General features: G+C 43.8%; 1 protein-coding gene across 1 annotated transcript in view; it reads right to left on the reverse strand.

Moving 5' to 3' along the window:
- Positions 1-237: 237 nt before the first annotated feature.
- The window catches only part of lmtk2 (lemur tyrosine kinase 2), a gene marked incomplete at its 5' end in the record, with an annotated part of 47,896 nt that continues 24,822 nt past the window's right edge, over positions 238-23,311 (reverse strand). The window contains 10 exons of the mRNA XM_083649575.1: positions 238-2,521; positions 2,744-3,004; positions 3,360-3,492; positions 3,633-6,729; positions 6,898-7,047; positions 8,896-9,017; positions 9,241-9,325; positions 14,628-14,758; positions 21,702-21,789; positions 22,938-23,056. Of these exons, the coding sequence (XP_083505701.1) occupies positions 2,493-2,521; positions 2,744-3,004; positions 3,360-3,492; positions 3,633-6,729; positions 6,898-7,047; positions 8,896-9,017; positions 9,241-9,325; positions 14,628-14,758; positions 21,702-21,789; positions 22,938-23,056 (4,215 nt within the window). The 3' untranslated portion in view covers positions 238-2,492. The remainder of the gene's footprint in view (positions 2,522-2,743; positions 3,005-3,359; positions 3,493-3,632; positions 6,730-6,897; positions 7,048-8,895; positions 9,018-9,240; positions 9,326-14,627; positions 14,759-21,701; positions 21,790-22,937; positions 23,057-23,311) is intronic.

The following is a 23,311-nucleotide window of genomic DNA, read 5'->3' on the forward strand; positions in this document are numbered from 1 at the left end:
ATGCCTTTTTCTGTGTGTGAGTACTCAGAGCAAAGCCAGTCAAATTCCTTGTATGTGTACATACTCGGCCAATAAAGCCGATTCTGATTCTGAAAATCGATCCAACCAGTTTTACAGTCCCTGTAGCAAAATCTAACAAAATAAATAAGATAAAAATCCTAATTAGAAGTACATTTGTATTTATTTTCATATTAAACAGTGTAATTATAAACATTTCATTCAATTACACTAAGCATGATCAATATGAAGTAAAAATATTACAATTTTTAAAATCTACAAGTTTAAAGGACAGAATGAATTCACATCTGCTTTTGTGTCTTAATTTAACTGCTCTTAGCTAATGACTGTGATATGTTGCTCTTATCAATTAGTTTTAAATTACAAAATGAAACCTCATACCTACAACTCAATTACATCATTTCCCATTTACAGACAAAAAAAACATCTATATACAGTACATCAGTACAGTTCAACATTAAGTTACACTTCTCAAATGTGCAAGATTAAGCAAATGTATACTGTAGTCGAATAAAATAAGATTTCCTTAAATAAAATGTTCAAGTTTAACTGAAGCTGCTGGTTTTAAACAGAGGTTAACCTTGTCTAAGATACAGTGCCTACTGTATGGGAGGAAAATAGACATCCATCTACTACAGGTGAAGGATAACTGTTGATTAGATCACCAATGACAAAAATTTCAAAGTGTCCTCGATGAGTCACTAAAACGAGAGCCATACAGTTATGACTGTAAAACCCACGCAGTCTGGAAGAACTGTGTGTTGAAAGCTGTACATAAACAAAGACTGGGAGAAAACAGACATCTCTTGATCTTGCTGTCACCATTTGAATCATGTTTCTGTACATACATTGATCATGATACACATATACCCCAACCAACCCTGCTGTACAGCCTTTGAGACAATGCTATTGGATGCAAATGAAAAATAAGAATGGTGATAAAATATTCAAAACTGCAATTTGGGGGGGGGGGGGTACCATCTGCAGCAAAAACGTCATCTGAGCAGATTAACTGGTTTGACACAGTAAGAGAAAAGCAAAAGGCAAACAGAACGGTTAATGATGCTTAAGTGATAACAGTAGCAGAGTGATTTTTGTTCTAGCAGTGATTTCTCATGGAGCTTAAGTCCCTGCACTTTACCAAAGAAATGCTGCCACGTTCATCAGGTTTTCCTATCAACTCATACATCAAGTTCAACTAATTAATGAAAGTCATTGCACATCGGTTTTACAAACAGCTCAATACATTTTTACATTCTGACATTTAAAAATAAAATCTCCCACTTTTTACACAATCTCACTAAATGTGTGATTTGCTATTTTGTAGTGAATGGAGGTGGTGCAGTTATCTTTACAGTATAACAGGCACTGCGATAAGACCCATTGATAAATAATTGGGACAAATCCATTAAAGCAACTTCCTATCCATTCAGAGCATGGCATGAGGCATTCAGCAATAAATAACATATTTGCAAACTTTTTCCTCTGAATTTCTTGACGATCCCTGTCCAATAACACCTAGCATTCTTACTGAGATGTCTCAAAAAATATTAAATTAAAGTTCCTTTGAAACACAAAGGAAGGGACATACAGTATGTCATCTCTGGAGATAAGGGCTTTGTTAGTTAAGGTAGTTATCCAATCATCCTGTGACCAAACCGTTGAAAACTTGGTGCTTCCTAAAATGCTACCAGTCTCATTCAAAAGCTGCTATAGAAGCATACAATACAGTTTCTCTCCAATTAGGAGATTGTGACTACACCTGACAAGAGGTCAAGAAAAAACCACTGTTCCAAAAGGACAACCACCGTAATAATCGCACAATATTGTGAAGGAGCAAAACAAACAAACCTATTGGGCAAACTTGGGTTTTGAGTTGTAGGTCTGCCGAATGCAAAAAGCTTATTCTTATTTGGCTGCAGACATAGGTTTGCCAGGCCCACTGTGTTGAATTCAATGGTCCAGGGCTTAAAAAAGGTCCAAGTCTTTTTTTTTGGTGATGCAACAGTACTGGGAACGGAGTGCATTAACTAACACAAGAAAAGAAACAGCCAAACACTTGGAATGTGCTGGATGAGTCTTTAAAGCAAACATTAAGAAGCTAGGCCCGTTTTACTTGTTTTCCAGTGGAATTGCACTGAACAGAAATCACACACACACACACACACACACACACACACACACACACTAATGTAGCTAGAGAGGTGATGTGGCTCAGACTGGGACTGGGCCTTGTCTGTCTTATTTGCTAAAAGTCAGTTTATAGCAGTCTTCCTCATGGCCATCTCCATGAAGGAAAAAACAGTTCTGCCTGAGAGAAGCGTCCACGCTTTGCACCAAACCATCCATCCTTATTCAGCAATCCTCCATTCAAACCATCCATCCTTATCCAGCCATCCTCCATTCCTGAAAGTGCGAGTATGGAGTATGGGTTCGTTCCTCGATAGTTTGAGATCGACCCTTCATTCATCAGGCTAGTCCTTCTCCCCATCTTCACTGCTTCCTGAGGTGAACAAAAGTAAAACAAGAGTTTACACAAACACATCACACCTTTATGTCTGAACTACTTTCAAAAATGATTTCAAATATAATCATTGGATAGAATATTCATTCATTATAAAAAATTAAAAAATAAGCCTTTGTTAACAGTGGGACGGGAATTATCCGTTTTATAAATCGGTATAGAACCACATACAGGTTCTGTGTGACTGCATGCCCCACTTGCCTCCTTGCTCGATGTCAGAGTCGGTAAGATGTGTGAGGGAGAAGCTGGCAATGCTGGCCGGTGAGATGGAGAAGCGGGAGTAGTTGGAGGAGCTGGTCCAGCTGGGCTCCGGCATGCGCCCTGCTGCAGGGGGTGGAGAGGAGAAGCGAGACACTGCAGACGAGGAGAGAGCCTTGGACACAAGGTCCTTGGCGCTCTTGGACAGGAAGGAAGGTGCAGGCGCGGGGGAGGAGAAGTCATCATCCCACTCAAACCCTCCACCTGTAGGATTTGATTGATTGATTGATTGATTGATTGATTGATTGGTTGATTGATTGATTTATTGATTGACTGATTCAACTTTATTGTCATTGCACAGAGTACAATGAAATGCAGTTTGGCATCAACCAGAAGTGCAAAAGAGCTACAAAGTGTAGTGCCAAGTAGGTACATTTGTATAGAACAGGATAAAATATAGTCTACACAGCATTGACAGTATAAACAGGGTATATAGTTTAGGTTATGGATAGAGAATATACGGTCATGGATCTGAGATATAAGGTATTTATGAATGAGTCAGTACACAACATGCTGTACACAATGTTGGGAAGCTGCAGACGGTAAGTTTTCCCCTTACCTTCTTCATCTGTTGAGCTTTCAGAGTTGGTGAACCTGTTCAGGTAGCTGGCAGTGGGAACTGGGCTGCTAAACTCTGATACCTGGCTGTTGGCACCCGAAGAGTGGTCACCCAGTTCCTTGGTGGGAGTCTCCTGAAAATAGAACGTATTGGATTTTAGTTAACAAGTATTGTATAAGTTAGATAACAGCCAAACAAACACTAAACAACTTCATACTAGTTACACCAACAACAATTCTGATAGCCCCCCTAAAATGTAATGTAATACTGAACCTGGTCAAACAGGTAGACGGTGACATCATCAAAGAAGGACACAGCTCTTCTGGAGTTGTCTGCATCACTCCTTTCAGCAAACAGGGAAGCGGTTGCTTCAGTGTTCAGTGTGGTGGGTTTCAACAGGCTCTTCAGGTTCTTCGCACTACTGTCGTCTGAGATAATAAGTGGCACCGAGTGCACGGTGTCATCCTCACTTTCTGAGCTGGAGCTGTGGAGTCGGTATGCACGCATGTCATCATCAGAGTCATCACTGTTCTCGTCCTCCTCGTCTGCATCCATCCCGTCCTCCTGTCCAACTGTGCCAGAACCCTCCCTCCTCCCCAGGTACCGTCCTTCCATGTCTGGCTCTTTTATTTTAGGACCATCCCTGGCATAGGTCCTGGTTAGTTTAGCATGAACCATGTTCTCTGGAAACAGCTTTGATGGAGTAGCAGAAGGAGGTGGAGTTGAGGGTTCTAGCTGTGCTGGAGGGTCACTGGAATCTTGCTGATCACAAGACATCAAGTCCGGGAAGAGCTGCAGTTCTTTTCCATCCTCTTTATGGCTGTCGACAGACACTGTCACCTCCTCCTTGCAGTTTCCCTCAGTAGTTGAATCTGGCTCTGGAACAATGCCCTCAACTTGAGGCCCAGGTGTTTCTCCAACATCAGCCAGTACCTCAGCAGCTACAGGACATTCCTGCTGAGAAATAGCAGAATCTACATCTCCTTCCACTATAACCTCAACTGATGTACCACCAGTGGCCCCACTGCCTGTGTCACCAGAGTTCCTCGGCCACGAGACCTCAACAGAACTTCCTGTGTGGGTTTCTTCAGACTTCTTATCAGGTTCTGATTCATTGTCTGAGAAGTAGGCAGAGTCTCTGTAGTTACCACCCATGAATGGTTCCTCAACAGGAACTATGGGCTCTGGCTGCTGGTCTTCACGGTTCTCCTCATTTTGAGCATCCAGCACATTCTCTACTTCAGAGATAATGATTTCTGGTGGGACCAGTGTTATAGCAGTTGTCGGCTCCTCTGTTTCTTCTTCTTCAGCAACACTCATACCATTTTCGACCTGGGAATGGTCTCTGACATTGGGCTGAGAGTTCCACTCAGGAGACTCTAGGTTCTCCGTCTCATACCCACTGTCTGCTATTTTGTATGGGGGCTGGAGTTTGTGTGGGGCTACTGGAGTGTTTAGCTCTTCAACCGGTTCTCCTAGCCTATGGATGTCAAGAGAGTCTAAAGAGTCTGGTGTCTCAGCTGAATTATCTACAGTTGGCAGAGTGGTGGAGACACTGTCTTCCAGTAAGCTGTCCTGGCTGATCTGGTCCAGAGACGGCCCAGAGACCAGCAGAGAGGACCTGACAAGAGGACCCCCGTTAACATCCATAAAGGATTCTTCATGATCAGACAGAGTGGTTTCCAGTTCTACCTCAACATCATCAGTCAGTTCACTCAATAGGTCATTACTTGTTAGGCCTTCACTGTGGTCGTTGTCTGGAGACAATACATGGACTTCTAGGTTAACAGGCATTATACGTTCTATGGGCTGAATGCTATCCTTTGAGGTTCCAAGGTCATCGTCAAGGCTGGGAATTTTGGCATCTGTGAACAAGGAGTCTGTAGTGGCACTTTCAGAGAACACAGGGGTTTCATGACCATCATTTAGACTAACCACAACCTCAAATTTATCTGAGGTAGAATCAAAAGCAGAGTCTATCCCCGTATCTGAGGAATGCAGCAGACCAAGGTCTTCAGTGGAAGAACTATTTCTAACTGGCAGCTGATTGCTTGAGATATCTTCAGTGACCACTGTAATGGAAGGCACCAGTGTTTCATTTTCTACCACAGACTGACAGAAATCTCCCGAGTTGGTACTTGAAGAGTCTAAAAGTTCCTGTCTTGAGGATGTGCTACTTGCAATCGATTTAAAGTTGGTTTCTGCTATGTTTAAGCTGTCCAAGGTCTCAAGGTTGTCCCAAGAGCTCATTTTGAATCTTTCCTCAGGTTCATGGACTATACCAGGCAAAAGTAAATTCTGCTGTGGACTGTTAATTTTCCTTGATAAACTAGAGCCATCTTTCAGCAGGTTCTGCTCTTTGAGAAACAGATAGTTGCCAGCTAGTTTTTCAGTGTTCAGAAGCCTCGTCACATCTGCGTTCTCCCTCTCTACTCCTACAGAGGGCTCCAGGTGAGTGGCTTCTGGACAATCCCCTAAAAAAGAATCCCCTAAGCTTTGATCTGTATCGACCTCCTGGACTGCTAAAGATGCACCTTCATGGAAAGGGTTCCCATTGCGTTCTGGAAGCTCCATAAAGCTCTGTCTCCAGGAAAGGGAGTCGTCTTGTTTGGACTCGCCCTCAGTAAAGATGGTGGTGTTGTAAGAAGGACTGTCATTCTCAAGAGATGACCATATGTGGCTGTCTGGTAAAAAGGAGTCCTTGGAGTCAATACTTTGGTGGAAAAAATCTGCATCAGTACTAGACTCATCCAGACGGACATCTTGGAGAACAATGAACTCTTGCCTGTCTGAACTTGTGTCGATGTCTGGCCTCCTATTCCCATTTGCCCCTACAATGCTCTCGCCTGGTTCTTCTAGTTGTATGTAATACTCATTCCCATTAGACGGCTTCTGTGCATCAAACACCGGCAGGATCCCAGGGATTCCTGAAGGGGTGTTGCCAGATTCTGTGTGAGGATCTGGGAAATGAGCTTGAATGTCTTCACTGGAAACAGGGAAGAACATGCTGTGGTAGTTCAACGTTGTGTCCATGCCTGAACGTCCATGGTTGCCGTCATAGTGGTCGTGCTTGGCTGCCTCCCAGACATACTCAAAGCTGAGGCCTTTGCTAGTTTCAGTGACAGTGAGCACCTCGTCGATCTCTTGTCGCAAGGCATCGTCCGCAAACTGCTCCAGGATCGGGTAAGACGAGTGGCTAACAGTGGTCTGCCTTGCGGAGGGGTTCGGTTTGAGAGCATCCCAGCGTTGCTCAAAATCTTCCTCTATGTCCTTCTGGCCTTGCATGCGCAGATAGATAAGCAGGCGGTGCACTTCCTCTGCCGTGGCCCGCTTGTCTGGGGACAGCCAGCAGAACTGCAGCACCTCATACCTGCGGTTAGAAGAAAAAGATTTTTCAGACGAGATATTTACAGTGGCCAAATAACTTCAATCAAGTCACACTTGATGTGAGCAATATGTTAGATTTGCTAGTTTTACAATGCCCTTCTAATGTAAATATTCAATGACACAATAGTGCAACATGGAGAAGAAGTCTCACCATCTGTCAGAATAGGGGAGCTCCAGTTGTGGCTTGAAGAGTTTGATTTGCTGCTCCTTGATCACATGATTGAGGACCTCGCGGTCAGACAGATGTGGGTACGGATGAGATGCATTCTCAAAGAGTTCCCACAGCGTGACTCCCAGTGCCCTGAACACATGTGACAACAACACAGCGTGACTCCCAGTGCCCTGAACACATGTGACAACAACACAGCATGACACCCAGCGCCCTGAACACATGTGACAACAACACAGCGTGACACCCAGCGCCCTGAACACATGTGACAACAACACATCGTGACACCCAGCGCCCTGAACACATGTGACAACAACACAGCGTGACACCCAGCGCCCTGAACACATGTGACAACAACACAGCGTGACACCCAGCGCCCTGAACACATGTGACAACAACACAGCATGACACCCAGCGCCCTGAACACATGTGACAACAACACAGCGTGACACCCAGCGCCCTGAACACATGTGACAACAACACAGCGTGACACCCAGCGCCCTGAACACATATGTGACAACAACTAGGGCTGGGTTCAAAAAATCGATTCTCTGATTTTTATTTTAATCCTTTGATATCGATTGATATGTCCAGAGATCGATTTTCTTTATTTAAAAAAATAAATAAATAATAATAATAATAATAATAATAAACAGGCTAAAATATTATGCTGTGTGTGGTAGTTGAAAGTTTGAAACACAGTTTCAAGTTGATGTTTATTTATGTTTGTAGTTGAAACAAAAACAAATACTGTAGGCTACATAAATGGAAATGTTTGATCATTAATATCTACTTTTAGAAATTATATAGGCTAAAATCAAACCACTGTGCATAATTGTGAAAGCGTCTTTATTGACAGATGAAAAGGCTGTTATTTACCCTTTGTCACCACCTGGTGAGTAAATATATGTGTAACTAAAACCATTAAAATTGACAACCGGTCCGCTTCTTTTTTCCCCATGTATCTACTTGGCGCAAAAAAGGTTGGGAACCCCTGTGTTACATAACTGGACAGTCATGTAATTCAGGTTACAGCTCAAAAAACACGTTTTGGTATCACTAACCAAATCGATATTGAAATGAATCGAATCGGAATCGAATCGAATCGGGATTAATCGATTCACAACCTTGTGAATCGGAATCAAATCGATTCTTGAAATTTGAACCAATACCCAGCTCTAACAACAACACAGCGTGACTCCCAGTGCCCTGAACACATGTGACAACAACACAGCGTGACACCCAGTGCCCTGAACACATGTGACAACAACACAGCGTGACACCCAGTGCCCTGAACACATGTGACAACAACACAGCTACTGGGACTTACTGAAGGACAAGAGCTTTCTAAATCAATATTTTCTAAAGCAGAGTTCTGTAAATGACTTTAACGTCTTAACACAAGGCCATGGCAGATGATGGCATGTCAACAAATGAGTTGTTTTGAATATCCCAAACCAATGAAAGCCCTGCAAGATATTTATGAATCATAAAGCAGCTATCATAACTGTTGCCAAATATAAACATTCTCCTAATGAAAGGTGAGTCACGGATTACATAAGGAGCACTTTTACAACTTCACATATTCTTGTTCAGCGGTAAATCTACTCTTGTAACTAGAGCCATCTTATGTAAGCCTGTGATTTACGACTGGAAGACATTTGGGCAGTCGTAAGATCATCAGGGAGGGGCTGAAATGAGTGAACAGTGTGGAGAGATGCCTCGCTGAATCAGTGTCAGTGTCCTTTTCCACGCTGTCTCTGACACTAGCCAGACTTGGGATTTAGAACCTCTGCTATCAGTAGAACGGTCTTGTTTTGCTTGCTGAAGCCCCAGCAATGAATACACCTCTTTCACATTACACCCAAAGCAGCCATTTTGTGTATAAAATGCAGGAGGTATGACAATATAAAAATTAAAGGGCATGCTGCTGATATAAATTGTATACAATTTATATCAGCAGCATGGCTCTGTACCTACCACACATTGCTAGGCTTGGTCTGCTCCATAGTAATCACGCCGCCATGGCGTTCGCCCACCAGCTCAGGAGCCAACCAGCGAAGGGGTGCAAACACATCATCTTCTGTGATGACGTAATCCTCCTATAGTAACACGATAAAGGGACACAACACAATCATTGGGTGACCTTCTGATCTTATGATCATTACATTCTGACTGAGTGTAAAATCTTGGATCTTCTTTCTGCATAGTCCTCTGGTCTTAAAGGGTTAAGCTCAGTGCCAAGGCTCAAGAGAATATAGAGATCCATAATAAGATTGCCAAAATGTCTATGTAGACAGCATTTGAAGTCAGGTCTCTGCTTACCTTGTATCTGTAGGGGCCAATTCCATAGTCTCCCACTTTGACTGTCAGATCTGCAGTCAGGTAGCAGTTCCTCAGGGCCAAATCACTATGAGGAGCGGAGAGAAATGGCAGCATGAGACATAGGGATATTTATAGATCAGATACATACAAATTCACAATTTGAAAAACCCACCAATCATGTACATGTATAATAATAATAAACAAAACTATTTATATAGCACTCCTCTAAAACCCAGTTCACAAAGTGCTTCACAATATATCAACAAAGGTGAGATAATAAAACAAATAGTAGACATAATAAAGCAAGATAAAACAAAACAAAACAAAATAAAGATGAATTAATTACAGAAAATTAAAATTTCCAAGTTGAATTTCTTTAGGCAGAGTGTTCTGTAGTCTGCAGGTGTTAACCATAAAAGCCTTGGTCTTGAACCTGGAGCTTTGAGTGGCCAGGAAGGCTCTGCCTGAGGATGACTCATAGGGGGTTAAAAGATCAGAGCTGTAGCTCGCTGCACTTTGAATGTGATCAGTGAAATATGAAAGTTAATTCTCAGCTGGACTGGTAGACCGTGAAGGCATGTGAAGTGAGTGGAGTGGAGTAATGTGATGTCTGTGTTCACCACCTGTTTGGAGCCTGGCAGCTGCATTTTACACTAGTCATAGATGGGAAAGTGACCTTTTACTGATACCAGAGTGCAGAGAGGGCTGCAATAATCTATCCAAGAGGAAATAAAAACAATGATAATGGATTAAAAAAACAATAATAATTAAAAAAAAAAAAAAAAAAAAATTTAGAGCATTTTTCTCAATTGCTAAAAACCTGGCTAGGGAATAATCCAAAACGTGGCACAAGAAAGTCAGCAGGCCAAAAACATACTATAGCAATGAAGAAAAAGGACCTTTTTGGGTACAAGCCCCGGTGTATTTCTGAAGATGTACATTGTCTGTTAAACTGTCTCAGTTACACATGTACAGTTACTTTGGTGATTAAACTTGCTAGAAGGACCAAAGATGCTCTTTTTTCTTCAGTGGTATACAAACCTGGCGAGACAATTTTCTTTGCTTGCTCATCAAATGTTGGATTGCAGGAGAAGAATACACCAACATTTTTAATAACCGGCTTTATGTTTGACAATGAAATGTTTGAAGTTAACTAAGTGTAATGTTAATGTAAAAACAGGGGTAGGTGAATACAAAATCTATGTAAACCCACACAGACAACAGCTGCCACAGTAAAAGTGTTCATTGACTGTGCTGTCCTCATGTGGTAAATCAGAGTGTGACAGTCAGAGGACTAAGGCTTAGTCCTTCCCATGGCCGGCTCGGGTTCAAATCTGACCCGTGGCCCTTTGCCGCATGTCATCCCCTCTCTCTCTCTCCCTGGCCCCGCCCCCCTCCCGTGACCCGCCCTGGATCGTAACTGCTCCAAAATGTTAGCTTCTTCCTTGGCCCATGCTACACCCTTCCACCAAGTTTCATGAAACTCAGCCAGGCAGTTTTTCCATAATCCTGCTAACAAACAAACAAACAGACAAACGGCATAACCTCCTTGGTGGAGGTAAAAAAAAATATCTTTGATTATGCCCAATCTTGTTAATACAGTATGTTTACCATCTGATCTGCTGTAAATGTCAAAAGGCCGAGGCCCAGACAAACACCAGCGACAAGAGCCAGGCCACAGAGAGATCCGACAGCCAATGATTACAAGGGGTTCTGTCATTTGCTCCTGCTCTCAGAAGTCCTGATCCTGGAGCGGTTCCTGAGTCTCTCACAGACACACACAGCGGCAGGAGAATGTTTCCAGAGAGAAAGACAGGCTCTGCAAACTGGTGGTGGGACCGCCAGGAGAGGGCGCAAGAAGCTCTGCGGCGCTCATGAGCATTAGAAGGACATATGGTACCTCATTCAGATCGAGGCAGTCATGGAGGCGTAAGCTTCAGTTTCCCCTTAACCCAGCGGCATTCTCTGTGTCTCTCACCCCCCTGTCCACAAACACTGCTGACACTAGTGCTCTTGCTTGCTACTGTCAGAGCCACTGAAACCTCTGCAAGATAAATGGAGAGATATTTTAAACTCCCCTGTCCTCTTGTCCTATTGGCAAAGGGGCTAATACAGTAACACTGGTGTCTCCCTGAGAACTGGGTCCAACATCTTAACCCTACAAGGCAAATTAGTGGCGCAGCAGTGGTCACACCCACACCACCGGACATGCATGTTGGTGCAATTCTGTGCAAGCAGATGCTTGACCTCATCTGGTCATCAAGGACAAATCAAAATAATCCACTCGTGTAGAGGTTTGGAATTGAACTCCAAACACATGACAAACATGACAACTCAAATTGATGTATGATCTCAGCTGAATAAGAGAGAGAGAGAGAGCTAAACTTGAACCATGCCTCAAAGACACTTCCTAGTTGACAAGCTAGAATTACAAGATGCACCAAACATTCATGCTATGATGAGTGCAGCATCTCGTTTGCTGCCAATTCTCACCCTCACAGTGCAAAGCTAAGGCCAGATTCTAAATCCAGTCACCCTCACGGCACAAGGCTAAGGCCGGATTCAGACTAAATCCAGTCACCCTCACGGCACAAGGCTAAAGCCAGATTCAGACTAAATCCAGTCACCCTCACGGCACAAGGCTAAGGCCGGATTCAGACTAAATCCAGTCACCCTCATGGCACAAGGCTAAGGCCGGATTCAGACTAAATCCAGTCACCCTCATGGCACAAGGCTAAAGCCAGATTCAGACTAAATCCAGTCACCCTCACGGCACAAGGCTAAAGCCGGATTCAGACTAAATCCAGTCACCCTCACGGTGCAAGGCTAAAGCCGGATTCAGACTAAATCCAGTCACCCTCACGGCACAAGGCTAAAGCCGGATTCAGACTAAATCCAGTCACCCTCACGGTGCAAGGCTAAAGGGCTCATTATACTCGAGCAAGCTCCGTGGGGTGGAGCTCCGCGAGTCTCCGCGAGTCACCGTGCAGACCTCGCGCTGGGGCAGATGCTTTTATACTCAGAAGTGATCAGCCAAGTGATCAGCATGTATTGTACAATGGTAATAGTGAGAACAGCCCGTGAAAAGTCGCAATGAAACGCTATTATGTGCAGTACTGAGTGCGCTTTCACTCTCAAATGACCGTACATCAGCACATGAATGAATCACCAAACTTGTTTTTACTGAAAGCCGTTTCAGTTCTCAGCCCTGATAGCCTACTCTGTGCTGTTTTTAATCTCTCTCAATCATGCTCTCCACACAACACATTTACTTGGTGAAATGACTAAAAACGAGCAGTTGCAAATCAAAGTTTAGCCTACTACATGGGTCAAGAAATGTGGTGAAAACACAGCTCAGTGTTCAGGGCTCAGTGGCTTGAAAGCGGCCATGTTTGGAGAGAAGCCGTGCGGAGGTCGCGCTGTGAGAAAAATCTTCAGGTACGCGGTGGGCGCCCTACGGAGGTAGCGCCCAACCACGCCCAACACATTTACGTCATTTGACGCGTCCGGCCCTCGCTCCACCCCCACGCCCTTCACGGCATGGTGAGCATAAAGCAGCCGTAAAGCCGGATTCAGACTAAATCCAGTCACCCTCACGGTGCAAGGCTAAGGCCGGATTCAGACTAAATTTAGTCACCCTCAAGGCACAAGGCTAAAGCCGGATTCAGACTAAATCCACTCATCCCATTCATTTTAATGGGGCTAGTGTGTTTTGGAAGTGGCGAGGGGTGCCGCACGGGATTGCGGGGAAAAAAGTTTAAACAGTTGGCTCAACTTTCGGAGAAACACAACCCGACGTCAAGCTGTGGTGAGACTTATTTTTTCTTCTTTGTCGTTTGTTACCTCTCCCTCTCTCTCTGTTTCCTCGCTGTTTACTGAGCAACAGTGAAGATGGAAGAGTCAGATCTCAGCTGACAGCGTTATCATTATCCTATAGTAAATGACTGAACGATTATAGGAATACTATTAGTAGACGGGTGTGCCCGCACACACGGTCGTTTCAGCAAGAGCTGTCATCAGAACGATGGCTACATGAGCCCCAAGTGTGTGTAAGTGTGTGTAAGTGTGTGTGTGTGGGGATGGGGGTAGTGCCACTCCCACACAGAAGCACAACCTAATCACCGCATCGCCCGAATTAGTCTGGATGCACGCTAATGCCTTGGACGTGGGCCCACACTGCCCTGGCCCAGAGGGCTTTGTTGGTAATGCTGCACCATCATCCACAACCACCAATTAAATTCTATCAGCTCTTTGTGGGCGGAGCCACTAGCCAACTAGATTTTTGTGGCTCTATAAATGTTAGTTCTGGCTCTTAAAAAAGAAAGACATATTTTTACAATGGTCATCTGCAGTGCTCCACATGGGGGAAGCTGGCACGGCTCCTTTTGAGTAACATGGATTAAAAAAACGCCGCTCAATATGAGGCTATCCCTTTACATGTAAAAAGCAGAATCATCATATCCCTCTGGCAGATGACAGCTGACACCGTGGAAATGAGGGGGCGCTGTGTAACTGGAACCCTTTGAGCTTATTCTGAGCCTGCAGAACAGAGCCGACGAGCGGAGCATCGTATGCTACCCCGGGGCCACACATTCCCAACACCCCCAGTACCCCGCTGGCTGCTAGTGGCAGGAACACCCAGTACTCGCTGGGGTAAAAATGAAAATGAAACAGACCCTCTCCGCTGTACACACCTTTTTTGGAGAACACTGGTACTCATAAGACTGGTTGTGTTGTGTGCAGTAAGGACTGAAGAAAGACTCAACTAAGGTCTTTACAGCGTTATCTCAACAGGTTTGTGACCACATAATAAAGGACTTTAATTAAGATCTGTAAGAAAAGTATGACTTGCTCCAACAACAAATAAGTGTTTGTCCTTAACCTGGCTTGAGGTAAGCTGTCATTTTAATATGAAAATAGTCTAAATGCCTAGAATTTCAGCCTAATCTCAATAAAAATAAATAAATAACAAAAAAACATTAAACTCCTTAAAAAGCCCAAGTGTAAATGGTGAAGGATCACGAAATTAAAATTGACTAACATTTAGCACAAAAAATTACTATTATATGGCTGCGTTCCGATCGGCTAGTAGTTCCCTGCGAAGTGGACTGCACAGGGTATTCGGCTATATTACTTAACATGGCTGAATACCCTGCGCAGTCCACTTCGAAGGGGAACTACTAGCTGATCGGAACGCAGTCTATGTGTTTGTTGTTGTCATTTCCAGCTACCACTGACAGGGCGCGCATTATGCTGTCAACGGTTGTATTATTTGACAAATAAGGGGGGCGGGGAACAGTGTTTAGCTTAGTGAGTGTTAAACCTGTGAGCTTAGCTAAGCCCCGTGCAAAACGGAGAGAGAGAGTGTTGCGATTGTGAAGTGCTACCTGTGCAGGAAGTTGTGTTTGTGAAGGTGAGTGACACCGGCAGCGATTTCACAGGCCATCCTCTGCAGCTGCAGCAACTCAGCGTTTCTGAACATCCAATCCTGCTGAGACAGATAGCCCCGCAGATCCCCCTGCAAGCACAACCACAAAGACAGACAGACAGACAGACAGACAGACAGACAGACAGACAGACAGACAGACGCACACACAGTCAGCTACATGAGTTTATTAATACCAAACCATTACAAACAAAACCATTCCGGTGGCATAGCATTAGCGGGGAACAGCAGTGGTTGATGTTAAATGCACTGTGCAGACACCGCCACACAGGGGCAGTAGACTCTCCTACTCCTGTCTCCCTCAGCACTTCCTACTGCTGATGAGGGAGGACCAAATAAGGGTAAGGCTGTTTCATAGAGCTCTATGCTGTGTCACAGTGATTTATAAATAAAAGAGTCCAGCTCAGGGCTGAGGCATCGAGCAGCCTCTCTGTGCGCTCAGGTTTCTGAGTCCAGGATGGCCGGGCAGAAAAGAACAAGGTGTCCGTGAGGGAAGACCAGGGTTAGGGGGCCTGTGTCCGCCTAGCGTCTTTTTCTGACTGTTTTTCGCTGGAAGTACGCTGAGAAGCGCTGATCTCAGCGCACAATTAACATCTGAAACTAACGTTAGTTCAGTGCGGTAGTAGCTTGATAGCTGACAGCTAACATTAGCAAACAACACACATAGTGATTTAGCTCAACACTCACCAGAAATATTAAGTGTCTAGCCAATCTGCTCCCACAATTGAGCCTTTCTGTCTCTGTTGCGATAGTTTCTCCATATGATTAGTTGCCAGTTACTTGTGCTAGAATCAGTTCACCTGTGTGTCGGATCACGGTACAATGAAATCAAGACAGATATGTTAAACTGGGACAAGAGGTCTCCCTCTGTTCAGATCACAGGCTGACATGGGTATTTGTGGTTGGACAGACTCCTGAGGGACTGACACTGTCAATTTAAATGACAACAAGGGTCTCTCAGCTGTGTGTAGATTCACACCCAAAGGCAGGCTGGGAATTTCTGTGGTTCACCATCATGTGTGCAAACAGAGTCAGAGTGCATTTTGGATGTGCATAATACATCAAATGATTAAATACAACCATCCCCCAAATACCAGGACCATCATTTTGAAATGGGACAAGGATGCAAAGTCATTGTTCAAGGGGATTCCCATGACTGGCTCTTAGCAGTTTATTTCAAGTCTAATTAGCCCAGTGTGTGAACGAAGGTCCAGCTGAACCTTTGAGATCATGTTCACCTCGGTGGCGGAGGCCAGGAGACTCCCGGATCACCCGGCACAGGAGCGCTCCCCAGAGGAATGTGTTACTGAGAACACACACTCTACACAGAGTCACTTATACTTATATGAGGCACTTTCACTAAAAGTGTCAAGCCACAAGACTTAAAGTGTGTGTGTGTGTGTGTGTGTGTGTGTGTGTGTGTGTGTGTGTGTGTATATATGCGAAGGAGTGCTTCTCATATGTGTCCATTTACAAAGAGGCCACTTTTCCTAGAGCTATGTGGCTACAAGCAGCTTAGATCAGTGGTCTTACGTAAGCGCCATAGCTCTTTCTTCTAACCACGTTCACCCGCAGCCCCTAACAAACACACAGCTCTGAGAAGAGAAAGGGTCTTCACAGAAGATGTATATTCAGTGTATGGTACAGTAAGTGATACACTCGGCCTGTCTTTCTTTTTGAAGGCTCTGCAGCAGCTGACTTGGCCTGAGTACCAGGGAGGGGGGGGGGGCAAAGTCCAATGCTGTTAACCAAACACCATAAAGAGCTAAAGTACAAAACAATTACCGGTATACCTTGTTGTGTCTGACTCGTAAATATGCAAGTACATTATATCTGACAAGACCCACTGCATGGATCCATGTCTGGTTCAACCACCAGATCGACTTATGCAAAAAAGAGATTTGCTAACTATTTTCTTAAGTGGTTTTCCTCCATGCTACATGCTGGATGTTGGTTGAGGTCACCAGCAATACTAGAGAAAATGGATATCACATCAGGTTCAGGTTGTTGTTTTTCTTGTAAATTGTTTTGCAGATAAGATGATATATTCCGAATGGAAAATTGACAAATAGGTACATCCTGCTTGGTGTCTTTGCTCACAAGCCAAACAGAGCTAGTGGAACATTGGTAGGAGATTGTTAATGTTTAGTTTAATGTTAATGTTTAGTTTGAACAAAACTTTAACAAGACCAAGAGTCCACGATTATCAACTGCAAGCCTGTCCCTGTAATCCCGTGCCCACAATATGCAGTTGCACAATATGCACGGTGCTGCACGCCACTATAAATAAGTTCATAATGGAGGACCCTTGTGTAAACGTTCTCATATTAGTTTCAGTTTCAGTTCAATAAAGCAATATTTTTCTTCAAAGCAAAATACTTTTTTGTTTTTTCGATGGGCCGTAGTACATTTAATTAGGGGGGGGGGTAGTATCGTATATAGTGTAATATGTTATTAGCTGCAGCCAGCAGCTCTATAAGTCACTCTGTCCTCACTTGAAGCAGACGCATCATTCTGGCACGGGACGAGGACGGGATGTTCCAAGTGATGTGTGTCTCACTGTCACATAATCAATGTCTGTCACAAATCACTTATGCAGCCATTGTGACAACATGACCACCCTGACTGGCTGCAGCCATTGCGGATTCGCGTTGGTTTAATTAATATTTAATGATAAACTCGGATACAGGATATAAATCCGCTACACTAGACTCACAACACACCATACAAAAGTTTGATATAAAATTACATTAATCTGTTTTGGTAGATACTGTAGTACCTACCGTACTGTGAAATGTCATATTGTTACATCCGTAGTCATCATAGTACAAAGTATCTACTGTAGGTAGCCCTACATTTGGTACAAACTGCCTAGTTATAAAAACTATTAAGACAGCTTTTTCAAGTTGGATGCCAACGAGAAATATTTTTGATATTGAAATCTGATATTGAAAAATATTGACGGCTAAAACATGTTTTGTGAGACTTCAGCATGTGCTCTGCCTTCTTACAGTTGTCCTTCTCCGTGTCCTCCCTTACAGCTCCACACAGCAGCACTCTACATTAGCCTATAGCTAGTCAAAAAGGACACTCGGCAGAAAAGGGCAACTTCACCCACAAGATGAATTATAATGGTCGATAATGCTTATGGGCAGAGCATGGTCAGTAATGCATAATGTAATAAATACCATGACGATAAAATGAACAGCATCGCCATCACACTGCCTGGATTGTGGCTTTAACAAGCACAACAAATGTAGGAGATCAACGACTTTCAAAAGCCAACAGTGAGCTGGACTCAGGTCCAGAGCCTGAACCAGAGAAAGTCCAGGCCCGGCACCAGACAGAAGATCCACACATTAGAGGCTGTCACTCACACCATGGTCTGTGGCATTCTGTGGCCCCGGCACCAGTTGCTTGCTGTATTTCGGTGTCTAAAATGCTAGGAGTCAGGGTTACTCAGCACGGGTGCTACAGGATGGAAAAGCCACCATCAATCACCACCGGGCCGTCCAAGCCAACGTCATGGCTTTGGGATTCACCTTGTCAGTGTCACATTTCATGTTTGGAGGTTTTGGACATCTCTTGACTGACACACGGCCTCTCGGGCAGTGAGAGGCCATGCCTGTTTCTGCTGTGACAGCCTGCTGAGCACGCAGTCCTCTTTTACTGTGCCTACGACCAGCGTGCGCGACCAATGCTTGTTTCAGCGTTAATAAAGTGTTTTGAAGTTCCATTAAGGATCCACAGGAAACAAGAGCTGTGTAAGACAAGGTCCCTCTTGGATGAAGTCCTCAATACTCGAGTCGTCACCGAGCGATAAATAGCTTAGCTAGTAGGGATGGAGGGAAATCGTGTGTGGCATATTGTATCGATACACGGATGCCAAGTATCGATCTTTTAAAATTGCAACATCATCGTATTCCTGATTTAAGTATCGTGGTAATATCGCATCATGGGGCCTCTGGTGATTCCCACCCCTACGTCCTACTTAGGAGTTTTCCTTTGGGGACACGATTTGCAGTTGAAAAAAGGTAATACAGTAAATCGCAATATATGTTATCACAATACTCAACATATCACAAAATGCTTATTCGCAATAATATCGTATTGTGACTAAAAGTATCATGATAACATCGCATTATGGGGCCTCTGGTGATTCCCCCATCCCTACTAGCTAACAGACACCACTCAGTCGCACTACCCTCACACATTACCACCTTCAACATATACAGTAGGACCTGCTCCTCCTCGTACATGACTCACAAACACTACTAGTGATAAGTCATTGATCACATGACTCACAAACACTACTAGTGATAAGTCATTGATCACATGACTCACAAACACTACTAGTGATAAGTCATTGATCACATGACTCACAAACACTACTAGTGATAAGTCATTGATCACATGACTTACAAACACTACTAGTGATAAGTCATTGATCACATGACTCACAAACACTACTAGTGATAAGTCATTGATCACATGACTCACAAACACTACTAGTGATAAGTCATTGATCACATGACTCACAAACACTACTAGTGATAAGTCATTGATCACATGACTCACAAACACTACTAGTGATAAGTCATTGATCACATGACTTACAAACACTACTAGTGATAAGTCATTGATCACATGACTTACAAACACTACTAGTGATAAGTCATTGATCACATGACTCACAAACACTACTAGTGATAAGTCATTGATCACATGACTCACAAACACTACTAGTGATGATAAGTCATTGATCACATGACTCACAAACACTACTAGTGATAAGTCATTGATCACATGACTCACAAACACTACTAGTGATAAGTGATTGATCCTGACTCATTTCCATCTCCTGTTAGAGGCATTACCAGCACTGACCTGCCAGCCCTGGGCAGCTGACAATAGCCCAGACCCACAGGGTTACGTAATGGCTGGCAAGATGAGCTCCAGTGGATCCTGCTACAGCCCAGCAGGCTGGATAAGTGGACCACATGCTCCAGTCTTCACAGGCCCAAATACCTGAGACCCGCTGGGGTGGCGTTACAGTACCTGCACACCGGACAGGTGCTGCGTTCCTCTCTCTAATGAAAGGGGGCTTAGCAGCCCAGCAGGGGGGGGCTGCTGCCCGCTGCTCTGGGCACAGGGCCATGCGTGCCAGCCAACATGTACACCCACGGGGGGTTCACAGGCACAGCGGGAGGGCGGGCTGGGAAGGGAATGAATACGCCGTCTCACCTTGTTCTGATAGTTTAACTTGTGCTGAGAGAGAATCTGCATGTGGTGCAGTCAGCTGGGACATTTAAGTCAGCTGGGACATTTACGTGCACTCTGCACATTTGTGACTTCCTCATACGCTGCTTTCAAATCATCGGATAACCTTCAGTGATGTTGCCTTCTAAAAGAGTGTGAATTCACAGGTAATGGTGGTCAGGTGGTGTGTGTGGTCCACTCAGCCATAAAAAGAGGGGCACTCTGCAACTGCCATGGAGCAGTAAATCAGAGGACCTGTGCACACGCACAGTCTCTTTCTAACCTTCCCTCCCTCCTGTTTACACACACACACCACAGGCACACACACACACACACACACACACACACTCTGCAGTTAATTTATAGCTGTCAGAATAGGGAAAGGGTGATCTCATGAGGTACAGTCTGTATGAGATAAACAAAGAAATAAAGAGGAAAGCACAGGTGAATAGGAATCTCCATTAGAAATTGAGGAGTGCATGATGGCATCTTGGAATATGGTCCAGGTAATGTATTGTCCTTTCTTTTATTTTTGTCATGTTACAGAAATGTTTAATGTAAGGTGGTTTTATGTGGCTTAGTTTCAGTTTTAGTATTTGAGTCTTATTCCTATTCCTTATTCCCGTTCAAACAAACTGGCAATCAGCCAGCAGCGAGCACACTCACCGGTGTTTTTAAAGTTTAGGTGCACGGCACAGGAGAATACTTTGAAGGAGAAGGAGAGCCAGCACACAACATGTCCTTTCTTTGTGTTTATTCCAGTTTCACCAGGTACAGACACGAACGTTTCAGCATAACGGCCTTCTTCAGCGTGTGAAGCGTGCCTTCACACGCTGAAGAAGAACGTTTCAGCCTAACGGCCTTCTTCAGCGTGTGAAGCGTGCCTTCACACGCTGAAGAAGGCCGTGTCTGTACCTGGTGAAACTGGAATAAACACAAAGAAAGGACATGTTGTGTCTTATTCCTATTCTACGCCAGTAGAAAAATACTTAAGGGCACAATATGGATGAATGTATTATTGACAGTTGATCTACGGTCATTCATCATTCTGAATCCTCATTACCCTCTTCTGACAGATGCACTTAAATGTCATTACTTGCCGAAACACTACTAAACTAGTAAAAACGTAATCTAGTATACAGATAAGATACCATTTTTGGCTGCTTACTTACACCCTATGGGTGGCTTATGGAACTGCTCATGTTGGGGTTCTAAGCGTACTTTAGACAGTCCCTAACATACACAAGGTGCCATCATAAAAATGCACAAACACAGCAACTGGTTGGGGGCTGACACCGGGGGGAGGGTGGGGGGGGGGCGTAAATGGAGCCTGTTGCTTTACTGGGCGAGGTGGGAATGTGAGAAGTCCCAGGCTTAGACCTGCTATGTGACTTGGGGAGGGGAGGAGGAGGAGGAGGAGGAGGAAGAGGAGGAGAAGGGGCTCCCCACCCAGAATAGACCAAGAAAAACAGTGAATAAATCAGCTGCCATGATTGAGTCTGGGTCACATCAATATGTTCAGATGGATGGAAGGGCTAATCTGAGAATGGGACAGTGGGATTATGTCTGGACCATAGGGCGGGTGAGTTATGCCTGGTCGCTGGACACCATTTAAAGGGTCTTGGCCTTTGAACTGTGAGTTTACGGGACAGACAGGAGCCAATTCTCTCTTTTCTCAATGAATGAAAGCCACTTCACAAAAAACATGTCAAGCTTGTTTGTGTGTGTGTGTGTGTGTGTGTGTGTGGCCACTCACCATTTCACAGTACTCAAAAACCAGCAGGAAGGGGATGGCCTCGACACACTGTCCCAGACACTGCAGAATGTTGGGGTGCTGCAGCACTCTGTCAACACAGAACATTTCATCAACATGTTGCTTATTAGGGCAGAAGCACGTGACCATACTCTCACATAAAAAGCTACAAGATATTAAGTCTAATGCAGTGTCTTAGAAGAAAGGTAGAGGGTGCTGCTAACCTTAGAGGAAGCCACAATGTCAATGATGTGACATTGATGTGTTTATTTTTCACATTCACTGTAGGGCTGGGCGATAATTCAATGGTATCGTTCATCATCTTTCAGTGGAATCATATTGTGATGATGTCAAGATATTTTAATATCGTGACACACATTTCTGCGGTCTAAATTGATGATGACAAGCAAGATTTTATTTAAAAACTCTCATAAAATGAAGTATGGTAGGAATATTATTTGAATATTTTCGTTTCATCACATCAACATTACCATTTGGTTCAATGAGATTACATTAACATTAATGTGATTAGTTAATGTGATTTTGCATACATGAACCATGTCATGATATATATTGATATTGAGAAAAATCCTGATTATCATGATATTGATTTCAACCATATCACCACACCCAGCCCTAATTTAGTGTATACATAATCTCATTCCACACAATGCTATGAAATAAAAGCAAGTACCGTAAATTCCGGACTATAAGGCGCACCGGTGTATAAGCCGCACCTTCAAAGTTGACTATTTTTTTCTTATATAAGCCGCACCGGACTATAAGCCACGGGTGTTTTAATGGTATTTTTTTTTTTATTGTGTTTTAATGTTTAATTACCATATGTAATGCTCCCATTTATTAACATTTCAACAAAACAACATAACACAACACCACCTGTGTTGTTATTTACAGTGCACACAGTGTCATACAGTGTCATACAGTGTCATACAGTGTGGTGAAAAGAGGGCAAGAGAGGAAATTAAAACAGAAGTGGCTTTATAGTTAGAAAGAGTGCTAAAAAAGAGAGATTTTTTTTTTTTTTTTTTTTTAAATCCATAGATAAGCCGCACCGTTATATAAGCCGCAGGGGCCAAAAAAGGCCAAAAAACGGGAAAAAAGGTGCGGCTTATAGTCCGGAATTTACGGTAAATCTAAAAGTGCCAATATCAATCAATTAATCAACAACTAAATATCTGACAATGCTAGAGGGTGAGCAAGTGCAAAAGCTCTCTTCACCTGTATGGGTCCCCCTGCTGCAGGAAGTCGTTCTGTTCCTTGGCACTAGCATTAGCTTTCAGCTCCTTCACCACCACCCTGGCTGCACCTGGGTCTGTGTAGATCTCACTCAGCAGGACCTGGTAATACATGAGCACACTTTAGAGAAAAGAAACTAAACAGAAGCCCATAGGGTGTTTTGGTTAAATGCTTGAAATAAGGTTGGTGGTGGTTAACAAAAGTTTATGAAGCACTTAAAAGTGGTCCTCATTTGTGAAGATTATCTTGCTGAACACGAAGTTCACAGTTTCATATAGCTTTGTTAACCACAGACCTTATTTCATGCATTTAACCAAAATCCCCATACAAAAGACCCATTGACTTTTAGACTTGGA

Source organism: Poromitra crassiceps, assembly GCF_964638095.1.
Source record: "Poromitra crassiceps genome assembly, chromosome: 13".
NCBI lineage: Eukaryota > Metazoa > Chordata > Actinopteri > Beryciformes > Melamphaidae > Poromitra > Poromitra crassiceps.